Source organism: Siniperca chuatsi, linkage group LG5 (assembly GCF_020085105.1).
Source record: "Siniperca chuatsi isolate FFG_IHB_CAS linkage group LG5, ASM2008510v1, whole genome shotgun sequence".
Lineage (NCBI taxonomy): Eukaryota > Metazoa > Chordata > Actinopteri > Centrarchiformes > Sinipercidae > Siniperca > Siniperca chuatsi.
The window spans coordinates 24,707,967-24,721,850 of NC_058046.1; the positions used below are offsets into that span (position 1 = coordinate 24,707,967).

General features: G+C 38.7%; 1 protein-coding gene across 13 annotated transcripts in view; it reads left to right on the top strand.

The window, feature by feature from the left end:
• The window catches only part of gpat2 (glycerol-3-phosphate acyltransferase 2, mitochondrial), a 117,561-nt gene continuing 103,677 nt past the window's right edge, over positions 1–13,884 (top strand). For 2 of the 13 annotated variants that reach the window (XM_044196052.1, XM_044196055.1), the window contains exons 1-3: positions 1–172; positions 3,906–3,984; positions 8,936–9,001. Coding sequence is in view for 1 of the 13 variants with exons in the window: in XM_044196045.1 (XP_044051980.1) it covers positions 124–172 (49 nt within the window). In the remaining 12 variants the exon portion in view is untranslated. The remainder of the gene's footprint in view (positions 173–3,905; positions 3,985–8,935; positions 9,002–13,884) is intronic. The other 11 variants (XM_044196054.1, XM_044196057.1, XM_044196047.1 and 8 more) reach the window with 7 other exon arrangements.

Genomic DNA, 13,884 nt, shown 5'->3' on the forward strand with positions numbered 1-13,884 from the left:
TTCACAAAACCCGATGGCTGATTACAGTTAGTAGGAGGGGCTCAAAGGCTGCTAGATAATACAGCTAACAGGTTACAGCTGCCATGGGAGCAGCCGGGAGCGCACTATGAGACAGGTGAACATATGTTGACTCACATGACATTTGATATTTGCCCCACAGCTGATTTATTTGGTAAGTAAACCTATTTTTGTTATGTAACTGTATGGGTAAAATGCTCTATGGGCTGTTGCGTTTGTGTTGCTAAAACGTTAGCTTACCTGGCTAACAGTTGGCTACAAAACCATAACAACTTCAGTATTAGCTGTCTGCTTTTGGCTAATACACATGCTGTCACCACAGTCTCTAAAGTTATTTGACTTTGTTTTTTTTTTTAGTCAGGTTTATTGATTACACCACATGGCTTTTGTGTCTTGGAAAATTATGCCTCTGCTAAATTACTAAGGGTAATGGCGCGTTGTACGGTTAGCTAACAGCTAGCACAAACCTCTCCAGGTCAACTTGTTAGCACTGTCTGTTCACCTAGACTATATCACTCTTTGATTAATGTTTATTATATTTTGTGAATGGCTGCTATGTGCCAGCGTTGTGGCCCTGCAAATGCAGGTCAGGCTCTTGGTGGCCATAAAATACAACCTTGGCGCTTTTTAGAAGATGTATTCACTACAAGAGTTGTCTGCTTTGCAGTATTTAACGTTACACTTGTTGGGTATGCAGGGGAAAACTGATCATGCACATATCTATGCTTGTTGCTGACAATGCTGGTTAAGGTTTGAACTATAATTATTTTTTTCTCATCCTCCAGTGAGAACTGAAGTCCATTTCTGCGTAGGCAGCACTCTGTTAAGTTGAAATGCTGTGAAAGACTGCAGCAGGACATAGATCCATTTTTTTTTTAAACAAGGCTAATAAATAATAATAAATAGCAAAAGGCAATAAAAAGCAAAATAGAATACCTGGAGGAGTGTTTGCTTTCCTTTGTGTTGACATATTATCAACAATAATGAAAGCAAATAGCCAACTAGGATTATTTTCTCAACTCTATCAATTTAGTGTTTTAGAGTGCAGATTTTTAATCCAAATGTTTTTTCTGTGATATTGAATGCCAATATTTTTTGTAGCCAGCTAAACTGCTGATATAAGCACATGCATTGCAGTGTGGCATTCCAAAGGTGTGAATTATGTCAAATAAGTGATGATATTCAAATAAATGCACTAGTCTACATAATAATAATAATTATAATTATAATAATGGCATTTATAAAGACATTTTCACCACTCAGAAATATTGGTTAGTGAATATAGCTTAATTTTCAAATAGAGTGAGTATAGTAACTGTCCTTTTTTAATAAGAGTTTTCTCTTTTAATAGTTCTGTTGAACAGACAGGGTGCCACACCTGCTACGTTTAAATGTTTGTTTCCCACGGTGGAGATTGAAAGTCTCCTGTGAACAGACCAGCATCAACATATCTGTTGGTCCAATCAGTCTGTGGCCTACGTCTTCACCTTCACTTCAGACTCACTATCGTCTTTACTCCAGACTCACAGAAATGTGACAGATCAGTTGTAAAGCAATGACTGATTATCTTTTTCGTTATATGCTTGCTTTTTGATATAATACGTTTGACTAAAAAATAGTATTCCCGCTGTTCTGCTTTGTACAGCAGTCAAGACAGAATGTTAGTAGTCTGCCACCAAGTATTTGGTGTTTTGTGTGCACATTCTGTTTAAAAAATATATTATATTTATTTGGAGATGCACCATAGACAACAAAACCACCGTAGCTTTCAGCCTATCAAGTTAGAGATTACACTTGTTTATTTCCTTCTTGAATCAGATAACTTCTTCAGAGAATTTCCTCTCTTGCATTTACTGTCCTTTTACCCATCTGTGGGGCTTTACCACATTATACTTGTTTCCTAGTGGCAAAGGTCAGACCATACAATATAACCTTGGTGCTTTTTTTGCAGATGTACAAGATACATTTACTTCAAGTGTTATTGGCTTTGTAATGTTTGAATCAGATAACTCATTTCCCAACTTCACTGGTTCAGATGTTTGCTCTCATGTGTCTGACTTTGTCCAGTAATTGGTTCAGGTTGGCGGTTTAATGCCCTGTCCACATGTCAGACAGTCCTTGATCAAGACATTGAACCTTAATTGCTCCCAATTGTTAGCGTGGTGCATGGTAGCTTGCCGCAATTGTTGGATTGGTGAATTGATCATTGGTGAATGGGTGGATGAGAGGCAAATTGTAAAGCGCTTTGGATAAAAGTGCGATATAAATGCAGTCCATCTACTATTTACTTTGGGAAGACATTGTTGAGGTTCACAAACATGTCATTGTGATGTGCTTCTCTGATAAATAGCAGCAAAGTGAACATATAGTGTGATCAATCTATCAATCATTGTCACCTGGAATCAGACATGAGATTGATCATTTTAGTTACTAGATGACGATCAGCAAATTTCTCACTCTGTTTGATATAGCACCTCAGCTCTTCTTCCTCGAAGCTTAAAGTGGTCATATTATGCTCACTTTCAGGTTCATAATTTTATTTTCGGGTTGTACCAGAATAGGTTCACATGGTCAGAATGCTTGAGCTCTGCTACACTCTGCCTTCACTTGTGCATTTTAATCAGTCCATTGTGCCTGCCCTGTATAAACGAGAACAAGCTGCAGTTCAGAAATTATTAACAGGTCAGAGTCTTACGATGGAGCATGACTTATTTATTATTCATTTGTGTTATTTGTCTTATTAACACTATGCCAGTATTTGAGTGCCTTATCTGTTACAGTAAGAATCTTGGCCAATGAGCCAATGCTGAATGGTTACATTTTTTTCAAAATAAATGACGCAAAGTTTATTTAAAACTCTAAAACCAAGGTACATACCGAGCTGACAATTTGAAACACATTTTATTGCGGTCCCACTCAATTTTCCCTGCGACCCATTCAAATGAACACCTGTGGGTCATAGGGACTCACTACATTGAAAACCTATCAACATCACTGGATGTAGATATGTTATGGAAGTAAAGTCTGGACTACAATCAAGCTGTTTTCAGGCCGTTCAGGAGCAGTGTTTTGTGTGTGTGGGAACCTATTACATGCACAAAAAAGATATATAACACAATAAAGGAAAGGGAAAAAGCATAATATGGCCACTTTAACATTATATTTCATGTAAGTGTAATAATTTCATCTGATGTTAACTGAGGTGCTTTACTACAGGTGAGGCAGTGTGCCTCTGCTATAATACTCTGCGGGAAACCCTGGTGGCAATACAAATAAATTGTTTCATAGGAAAAAAGAAATGCAACGCATGTCATGTACATACAGTATATAGGGTGTCTAGCTATAGCTAGATTTGTAGCCCGTGTTCCTGGTTTGTCTTTTAAAGTGGCTTAGGCATTTAAATCTTCAAGTTTAGTTTTCACATCCATATTGAGTGAACAGTGTAGGACTGTTGGAACATTGTGATCTTAGCGATCTTAACATGTCTTAATCACCTCAAACTAAGCCAGAAAAATTCACATTATTCCCAAGGAGCTGCTATCATGGGACCATACTTTGATAACAACAACATGTGAGAAGAAAAACACATTTTTAATGAATTATTAAACAAGGTTTTAATTATTAATATAAAATGACTGGGAGTGAAAGATCTTAATGTGGATTAATCATCTTAAAAAAAGAGTCTTGGCTAGTGAACACTGTAGTCTGATTTAATCGTGTACTGGTGGAGGAGGAAACAGTGTAGGGGACTGAGGCCTGGCCTCACAGAGCTCATCTGAGAGATCTTACAGTCCAATGCCTTCAAAGTTGTCTGTGTGCCTTGCTGTCACACCACCAACATTTTGTCTCAACTCCTTGACCAGTGTGTTTTTGCCTTTTTCCTGTAGATCTGTCGTCTTGGAGCTCCCCCCTCCCTCATCTTCTAATACAGTGTACTTCAACCAAATGCAGGCATGATTTAAAATGGTATGTTATTGGAATTTTTTTTGTCATGTAAAACTGCATTCGGCTGAGAGGAATGGAGGAAAGAAACACTGATACTGTGTCAGAATTATGTGACAGTATCAGACTATTGTGTATAGACTGAACAACTTTCTCATATCACCAGATGTCTGAACTCAATCTCTTTTTGTAGCAGTTTCAGCTTGACTGACAGAAATTGTAAGAAAAAATTACAAAAGTTTTGAGTCTTGAACCCAACTTTTCTGAGCTGAGGGGGGCTATGACAAGTTCACTTTCAAATAGAGTATTATATGAAGTAAAACTACAAACACCAAGGAGGTGTCTCAAACCAGTCCTCACTTCCTAAATGTACAAGGAAGCGTTTTCCAATGTGTAGTAATGCAGGGCTTGATGGTAACGGTTGCCATGTTGCCATTGGCAACCATTTTGAGAAACTGGTAACAAATTCTTGGCCTTTTTTGATTTCGAACATCGAAATCAAAAGCAGGATCGACAATTCTCTCGGTATGCATCTGCACTTTTTGAGACACCCAGTGACTCACACAAGGAAGTCAGACTATCCGAGAGTATCCGTCGCTAGCCTGCCAACACCTGGCAGTGTGTCAAAAGTCTGCCGTTTTTTAGGCGAGAGAGTGACGGTGACTGCACTCAGAGCAGACAGGTGTGTTGGTGATCTGAGCAGAGGGAAGGGTTAGCAGTGAAGTTGTCTAGTGGCAGTAAATGTACAGTGTTAAATGTTACAGTTTGCCCTTGAATAAACGCTGCAGCTCCTCAATACCCAAGGCATTCTTGTGTCTTGCTTCCCAGCTGCTGGGTAAAAGTGAAGGTGGTTAGTCCCGAGGTTAGCATCAGCTTCAGCCCTGGAGGTAAACAAAGTTTTCCCTGTGCTTCCCGACCTCGGTCTGAAAGCTGCAGCAGGAATGGTTAACACTATGCTTAAGTTACCTCATTAAGTAGCTCATATGAAATACTACTCATAGTGATAAACTACTCTTACTGCACTTTCAGTAATGAGATTTTACTCACCAAAGGGGGGGCTATTAAATCACAATGTTGTGATGGTAGAGGGCTCAGTGGTCGATGGATGTCAGCCATTGGCGATGGATGACGTTCATCTGCCCAACCCTAGTTCAACAGTATCAAAATCAATTTGTATAGAAAATAGTTTGAGACGGGTGATCTGTTATGGTGACTATAGTGTTATTTTCACGCTGGATGGAAAAAAACATGGCATTCATAAGTTGAACGTTATTTATTTCCATAGTGATAGAAATACAAAGCATTTATGGAAATGAAGGAAAGAGGTGATGTCTGGCATGCTGATGTGTTGACTAACATAGTTTTAATGTTTAAAATGAACATGCAACCCAAATGTGGTTGATGTGATTTAATGATTCAGTAATGTGGTAGGACTGATGTGGATATTAAAACCTTAAATGTCACATTTGGTAAAAGTGACTTAAGTGATTCAAGAATCGACATTGACATCAGGGTTTCCCCTACATAGGGCTATCTGTGTCAGTTTTATCACGGCTGTCACAGAATCATAAATAATTTTATTCAAAATCATAAAGTTGCAGCAAATGGCACATGATTGGAGAAAAAACACTGCTGTCAGGGATCTTGTGAAGATGAGTTTGACAAGGCAGAAAAGTAGATATTCAAACATGTTTTTAATGGTCATCCCTGTTTAAATTATTTAATAACCAACATTAGGACAAATTTAGTTAAGTAGAGTCATATTCCTAGTACACTATACAGTATTTTACCCAGTGCCAAATCATAGCAGGTGGCTTGTAATAGACGACACATTCCTCAGCCTACAACACATAAAATCAAAATACATGAAGACATGAAGCCTACAGCTTGGATAGAAAACTTACTGGGAGCTGAAATTGTAACTTCTGCTATTAGACCCCACAGAAGTAAAATTTCACGAAGAGCTGATGAAGGTAAATAACAGGAATGCACAAATACTCAGAGGTCTATCCTGTCTCTTTGGACAGGACATTAATTATCAGTGCACCAACAAGCTGAAAAAGAGAAAACATTTGGGGCTGTAATTAATTTTGGGTAGGGGAAAATAAATCACAAGTGTGCTCCGAATGGCATTAAATTTTAATTCATGCAATACTTAGATCATCCTAATAACTATAAAGAAATAGTTTTATATTTGGGCCAGTTACTTAAATGCCCTATTCCTCACTGCATTGAGTTCAACTACACTAATTAGGAGGGACTTCTGCTGTCTACAGTCAAACAATTGATCTTTTCTAGGAAGCGTTCTAGTCAGGTATCAGGGAAGATGGTACATTATTTGAATTTTGGGACCCAACTGAGGTTTATCAGCCAAAATAACTGAGCACACCTACAGATATGTAGGTGTACAGAGCTTTGAGAAGGCTCTAAACTGACCACTGCAGACACACAGTTTAACTGGGGTTATTACCATAGACTGTATAAAATGTGGACGTAGTGTCTGTGACATCACCCATAGGTTTCTGAAGAGCCTTTGTGAAGCTTAAAGTGGGCGGCTCCCGGCAGCTCCAGCCGTCGCCATCTTGGTAGTGCTTGACTCCGGCTAATCCAAAAATGGGCAAAGAGGTGGAGCTGAGGTGGGCCGAATGAAGCCTGGTTGCTCACCACCTAGCGGCTAGCCACCTGAGAGGGCACCCACCCATCACTCAAAGTGACCACGTCCTAAATTATATATAACTTTAAGCCTTAATATAAATTGGTGAGTTATTAAAAAAATTCACCCCCCATACAGTTGTCATGAAGGGGAAAATTAGCTATAGAGACCAAAACCGTTTTTTGTACCAGGCTGTAAACGTGTATTTCTGCTGTTGGGCTTTTTAACATGGGGCTCTATGGGGATTGACTCGCTTTTGGAGCCAGCCTCAAGTGGCCATTTGAGGAACTGCAGTTTTTGGCACTTCTGCATCTGCTTCATTTTTTCGCCCCGGAGGTTGCTGCTTGGTTATTACAGAGCAACGTGATGTGTTAGTGTCCTGTAGGGCTTTCTTGCCACCATGTGTATGGGGCTGTAATGCAACGATACTATAATTTTACTTCCTCTGTGCAGAATTACTGGGAGCATAAATCCTTGAGATAAGCTTCCTCTCTGATGGGTTGTGCTGCTGCTTTAACAAGATTGTTTTTCGAAAACAGTAACATATGACAGCGTCCATGTAAACATACTGTACTTTACAAATATTTTGAATATGATCAGACCTGACAGATTATTAGCATCACAGAAAGAAAATAATTACAGGAAGGGTTTCTTAACCATACATCTCCTACTTCTGTATACATAGTTTTAAAGAGGCTTGTGTGGTATGAACACAAACAATAATATGGACAATAAAGCTGGAGTCTATAGTATTCAAGAACATTTAATTAGCTTGTCAGTACTGACTGATCTGAAGTCCCATCTGACTTTAGTTGGTGGTAGTTAATGTGACATCAACTGCTCAAAGTGTGAGAACATGTAGCTTGCTTACATGGCGGCTCTGGATAAGATTAGTTCAAAGATGAAGTCCACAACAAGCTTAATTTAGTTTATCTACAGTAAATATTATTTATTTTAAAAATTTGAGCATTTTCATAACGTTAACTTACCTCACAACAAAGCACAAACCTTTTTGTCAAGAGACAAAAATGGTGTCTGCTTATATTGGATCGCATATAGCGCATTTTTCTTGATTGATTTAAACAAAACGAAGTCAAGAAGGAGCATGGCTCACGCTGATTAACATTATGTTCAGTATTTTTTTTTCCAAAACGTGACATTACAGCAGTTTGTAATAGTAAAAAGTAGACAGAGCTGAGGTATAACTGATGCTGTGACAGAGGAGCACTGCATACTGCAGTATTCACTATATTTAGCATGCTTAGCTGTTTTAAATGAGCATCTTTGTGTTATGTTAACGCTGCAGCTACTTAAGTAACCAAATGTCACAAGGCTGCATTAGTTAGTTTTTAAGAAATTAAAATGAAACCGTATTTTTTGACAAAAACATTATTATTATTATTATTATTATTATTTTATTTTTATTTTTTTAAACCCACCTGATGTGTGGGTTGATGTTAGGCAAAAAGGATGAAACAGTGAAAGTGAGAGAAATTGAAAGCACAGCTGAGACCTAATGTAATGTTTTTAAACTCTGACAGGATCAGATATATCATTTCATTTCACCCTCTGATGGAGAGGAGGGAAGTTTGTGTGTCATGTTTGTACATGAGCTAATCCACATTTCAAGTGCCTGCATGTGTGGGGGAGTGTGTAGCAACAGTTTGCAATAAAATGGACTGACTCAATTAAAGTAAAAGGTAATGTCCATCTACAAGAGTGTCATGTAGTGTATCAATGAGTATGTATGTGTACATCATAGTAGATGGAAAAGAGTTTGTTCACTGCACTCAAATGAGCTCTGAGTCAGAGGTTTTCTCCCCTTCCCCCCACATCTCATCCCTCTCCTCTCTCATTTGTCTTTGCTCGCTGCATTGATGGCTTCCCTATTACCTCTGATTTGGCTTGTCTGGTTGTGAATACCTAATCATGCTGAAGATGCCACACTTTCCTTCCTTGAAGGCTTTATTCTTATCCCTCTCATCTCATCATTGGGGTGACTATTATTCCTTGCTGGGAAGAGGGAGATGTGCTACATACAGTTCATACAGAGATAAAAAAAAAAAAGCATGTGTGTGTTATGACCATCTTTGCTTACCCAGCCACACACACACACACACATCTGCGTGCATGCTTTGTTGAAAATGAAATATGAAGGGATTTCTTTATGCCCATAAGAGCAGACATATAAGTATCTAAACACCTCAGACTGGCTTGTGTGGCTTCATTCAGAGATTTTAAAATGGACTTATTGCTTCGATATTGTTCACTAAGATGATCCTCAACTTCAGGCACCTAACATGCCTTTTTGTTTCTTTTAAGACAGCGCTGAATATCTAGACACCAGTCGTCCTCATCAGACAAACCCTGCTGCTGCTTCAAAATAAGGTATGGCAAACATCCCTCTTCCTGTTGCCGACAGTGTACGGTTGTGTGTCTTTACCCGCATACTTGTGTGTAGCATTTTTGGTGTGTGTGAGCCCATTCTTTTCAATCCGCACCAGTGGATGTACTGGGGGCTCCGCTGCCCTTGAGGTTGTTGTCAAGGACTTGGTCGGGGGTCCACAGCTGTTCTATGGAAAATGTACTGAATAAGTCGCTTAGTTGCTATGTTACAAGGGACCACGGCAACAGTACAGCGTCATCACTATCACAGGGAGTGTTTTTCAGAGGAAAAAACATCCTTCGAATTTTGAGTATGGCCTGCTGTGAGTTACTGTATGTGAAAATCAAAAGGACTGATAGTTGATATATTTGATTATGGATTAGTTATTAGCAGACCTAAATGATATGTCTTTGTAAGAAGGAAGTTTACTTCTTACTACTTTATGACGCTGATCATACTTGTTACGCTGAAAAGAATATTGGCCATCTAAACTCTGGGGAACTGTTGTAGTACATTGCCTCTTTCTCACTGTTAATCTCTATGTGGCCACTACTATTCTAAATACAACTGCACTACAAACCTTGTACAGAGAATATGAATATAGCCCTAGTTTTCAGATTTTTTTTTTTAACCAATTGGGATATAGCCTATTTGTTTTGCATTTGGTACTTTGAAGTGCTGTGCCTTGTGAGTGTGATTCATGGAATCGAGTGGGCAATGATTGCATCTTTTTACTTCTACATGAGTGCTCTTATGGGAATTGTGTAGTTAGTTCATGCATGTGGATGTGTGTTTGTTTGTTTGTGAATGCTATAGCTGTTGACGTGTTTGTAGTATTAATCTTGTCAGTACCAAAGTCTACTGTCTTACTTATTTCATTTCTAAATTTCTTAAATTTTTGCCAAATAAATTCACTGCTGTAGACATTTTGTTTTTGGTTTGGGAGTTTGTTCTGTAATTCAGGTACTTAAACAGCTTGTTTACAGTTGAAGAAAAAACTAAGTCAATCAGCACCTTTTGGGGTGGGACTAAAGTTAGAGATTTTGTCATGCAGTGTCAGATTGCGCAAGTTACAAAATGTTTGTTAAGTCTCTGTCTTAACTAATCTTATTTTAGTTGCTGGGTGAGTGCTAACTCAAAGAGCTGATTGTACCTCTGTCTGTGTTTGTGCACCAAAGTCAACTGATGCACTACCCCCACCCCTCCTCTTCCTGAGGTGTCACTGACTGCAGAACCACAGGAACAGGCTTCAGGGAGGTTGTCTGAATTATATTCCTCTCTTTTCACTGTTGCCCTCTTTTTAATCTCCTCAAGCATATCCTCTCACACAAAGCTGGTATTCTCTCTCTTAACTCCTCATCGTGTCACACTTTTGCTCGCAAGGAGACAGTGGGTGGGCATCTACGGTCTTGTGGGCGCAAATGTATCTATAAGTATCTCTTTATCTTAACGCCCCAAACCGCCGCTTCCACCATGTGCCAGGATCCACCCCTCTCTCTGGCAAAACTTGTAAACATCTATTCATCTAAAATTATGCTAGTGGTAGAAAGCCCCCCCCAACTGTTTCTTATTTCATTGGGTCATGTGTAAGGATTAGTATGAAGAAAAACATAAAATCGCCAAAACTTTTACCAGTGGTAATATGCATTAGTAGAGTGAGCAGCCATGACCTTCTTTAAACACTGTTCTAAATGTATTTGTGTAGATTTAAGGATATTTAAAGCTAATCTTGTAAATATATTTTGTAATGTATCTGCTGATATGAGCTTATCGCAGATACATCAGTATTGGTGTAAATGGCGGCCAATAAGTAAGGTGGAATTGTAAAACAGAAATACCAAAGAAATGTCTGTGGTAGTTTAGAAACAGTGATGCAGCGCTGCCACACCAGCAGGCTTAGATGGACAAAACACAGTAGAGTACAGTAAAGGATCGGATTTTGATCTGCTGTATTTTAGCCGATACAGATTCATCAAAAAATGCCTTGATCGGCCCTGATACCAATCCTTAGGACTGGCTCGGGCCATCGCTATTTGTTTTTGTTTTCATCATTTAATTTAAGCAGTTGGATTTATGCTCTATGTAGAGTGCATTTTAGAGTAGCAAAAGCAGTAGTGTGTCAAGGACTCGCTGACATAAATTCACTTCCACAGTGGTGGTCTCTGTGTACCTAAGTCCTTTGTGATGCATTGTTTCTGCCACTTCTCATTGTAGTGCCTGCAGTACGATCACATCTGTGTGATGTGGAGAGGCTTGTGGAGTGTTTATTTCTTTCAATATCCCTGCAGGAGTCTGCTTTTTAATAGTGCATGAGCGGCTTCATAACTCTACCAAATTAACACTCTAGTGGTGTTTTTGAAATGTCTTTCATTCTACCTCGCTGTTTGCATTTTCAATTTCGCCGTCCTCTTCTAACACCACTGTTTTCTGTTTATCAATTTGTCGCCTTTTCTTCTTTCTCTCACTCCCTGTTTCTGTTTCTGTGGAAGTCATCTCAACCTCTCCCCTTCTATCACTATGCTGCCCACTTGGGAGCTGGAGTGCATTTGCTAGGATGTTTATGCATATCGCTGATAAATTGTTTGGCTTGATCTCGGAGAGCAGGCCTGCTATTAGAATGGTTTATCTGATTTGGTGTTGGGAAGCAAATTTGTCATTATTTTTATGTAATTAAAAAGGATTCCCATAGGTTGGCTTTTCATTTATACAGTGTTCCCAAAAGTCTAGGGCTGTTGAGTTGTAATTTGCTATCTTCTTTTACTTGTTTGGATTAAACATGCACCCATGCATTTTCACAGTAAATAAACTTTTATGATTTCGTCCTTTTTTCTTTTTTGTAACATTTAAGTGTCTTAATTGGGCTTCATTGTACATGTATACATGTTGGGTTTTCCTCACCAATTCAGCTAATTCTATTAGGCTTCATTTTAGTGTAGAGGTGCACTGATGTCATTTTTTTCAGAAGTGGTCCGAGTACCAAAGATCGGCTGATGCTAATCACCAAAAATTATATATTGGCACTTATACTGCTGACAATGACATGAATGTCAAAATAAAAAAAGTATTCTTATACTCATATGTCACACGTCTCATTACAATTTTAACCTTAGTTGTAGCTAAGATAGATAAGAGTAAAATAATTTAGATTTCTTTGCCCTCATTTATTGCTGGATAATAGAGCGGAACTCCACTAGTCTTACACCATAGCTATTGTATCTAATTAATCAAAAACATTGTTAAACAGTTTTGCTTTTAGAATATAAGCACATGATCCAGTTGTTCTTTTGTTTACATTCTTTCACAGACAATAATCCACCAAGGCATTATTTGCTGCTCTGACATGTTATCCTTTTGGGGACATTTTTGCTGTATTCCCATGACAGTCAGCTGCTCCACAGGGCTCTCAACTTTTTGTTTGTGTGTGTGCATGCTTCAGCGGATACTTGTGTGAGTGCACTAATGGGATTGCGCTAAGTGTCATGTCCAACCCCAAAGACTGTTTTTCGTCTCTGTTAGGTCGACGGTGGCTTTTTTCAGCCTAGTGTCTGCTTTTCTCTAATCTGTAGGGTGAAAGGTTAGTTTCCCAGCATTACAGAAACAGACCTAAAAAAATGTAGTAACTTAGCAAAAGTTGTTCCCTTCGAAGTTACAGAAATTCTTCCAGCATGGGGGTATAGTGCAGAAAAGACAATAATAATAATAATAATAATAATAATAATAATAATGTCTATATAAAACGGTATGTACTTCAAATCAACGTCAGTAGTTATAGAACTGAACATTATTTGAAATTGAGTCTGTCCATGCGGAAAAGGTCTCTCTGCGCCCAAGTGGGTGTGATATTATGCCATTTCATTTGGAAACCAGGCGTTTGTGTATTGGTATTAATGAACTGAATAGGCTTTGTCATGGGAGTTTAACCAAACAGAACTTTTCTATTTTTATTTAACCTTTATTTAGACAGGTAATCTCATTAAGACACGGGGTCACATTCTCAGGAGAGACCTGGTCAAGACAACAGCAGCAGTACTACACAAAGTTACAAACAGACAGTACATTCAATACAGAGACAAAATAGAGCACAAATCATAAGTGCAAAAGTACCAAAGTGGTAGTCAGATTTTAAAAACTTTATAGTAACTGTAGAGTAAACCCCCACAGATGCGCTCTCCAGATTTCTTGAAAGTAGTTTAAAATCCCCTAGGGGAATCATGCTGGACAGCTTCAGTTCCTGCTGTAGCATATTCCACTTTGAGGGGGCAGAGTAGGAGAAGGCCTTTTTTATCAAATTCTGAACGGACTGAGGGGATTGAGAGAGTGATGAAGCCCTGGAAGCGTAGGCTATGGCAGCACTATTTACGTAACATGTAAGTGCATAAATAAGTGGGCAGCAGTCCAAGGATGGATTTATAAATTAAGTTATACCAGTACAAAATTCTGTGCATGGATAATGATGTCCAGTTGACTAAAAAATGCAGAGTACAATGGTGTGTGAGGGGTTTACAACTGGTTATGAATCTCAGAGCTCCATGCTAGACAGCGTCCAACAGATGAAGAGAGTGAGCTGAGGCGTTCATTTACAAAACATCCCCATAGTCCAGGAGAGTCAATAAAGTGGCAGCAACAAGCCGTTTCCTGGTATTAAAGGAAAAACAGGATTTGTTCCCCCCCCCAAAAAAATAAAATAAATAAATAAATAAATAAAAATTCAATTTCCTTAAAAGATGATCAATATGATATTTAAAAGAGAGGCTTCCATCAATTGTGATGCCTATGTATTTGTAGGTGGTCACAATCTCAATAGGGATACCTTGTGCGGACATGATGCAGGGAAGAACAGCTGGCACCTTCTTTCTTTTTGTTAGAAAAGAACATGGCCTTGGTT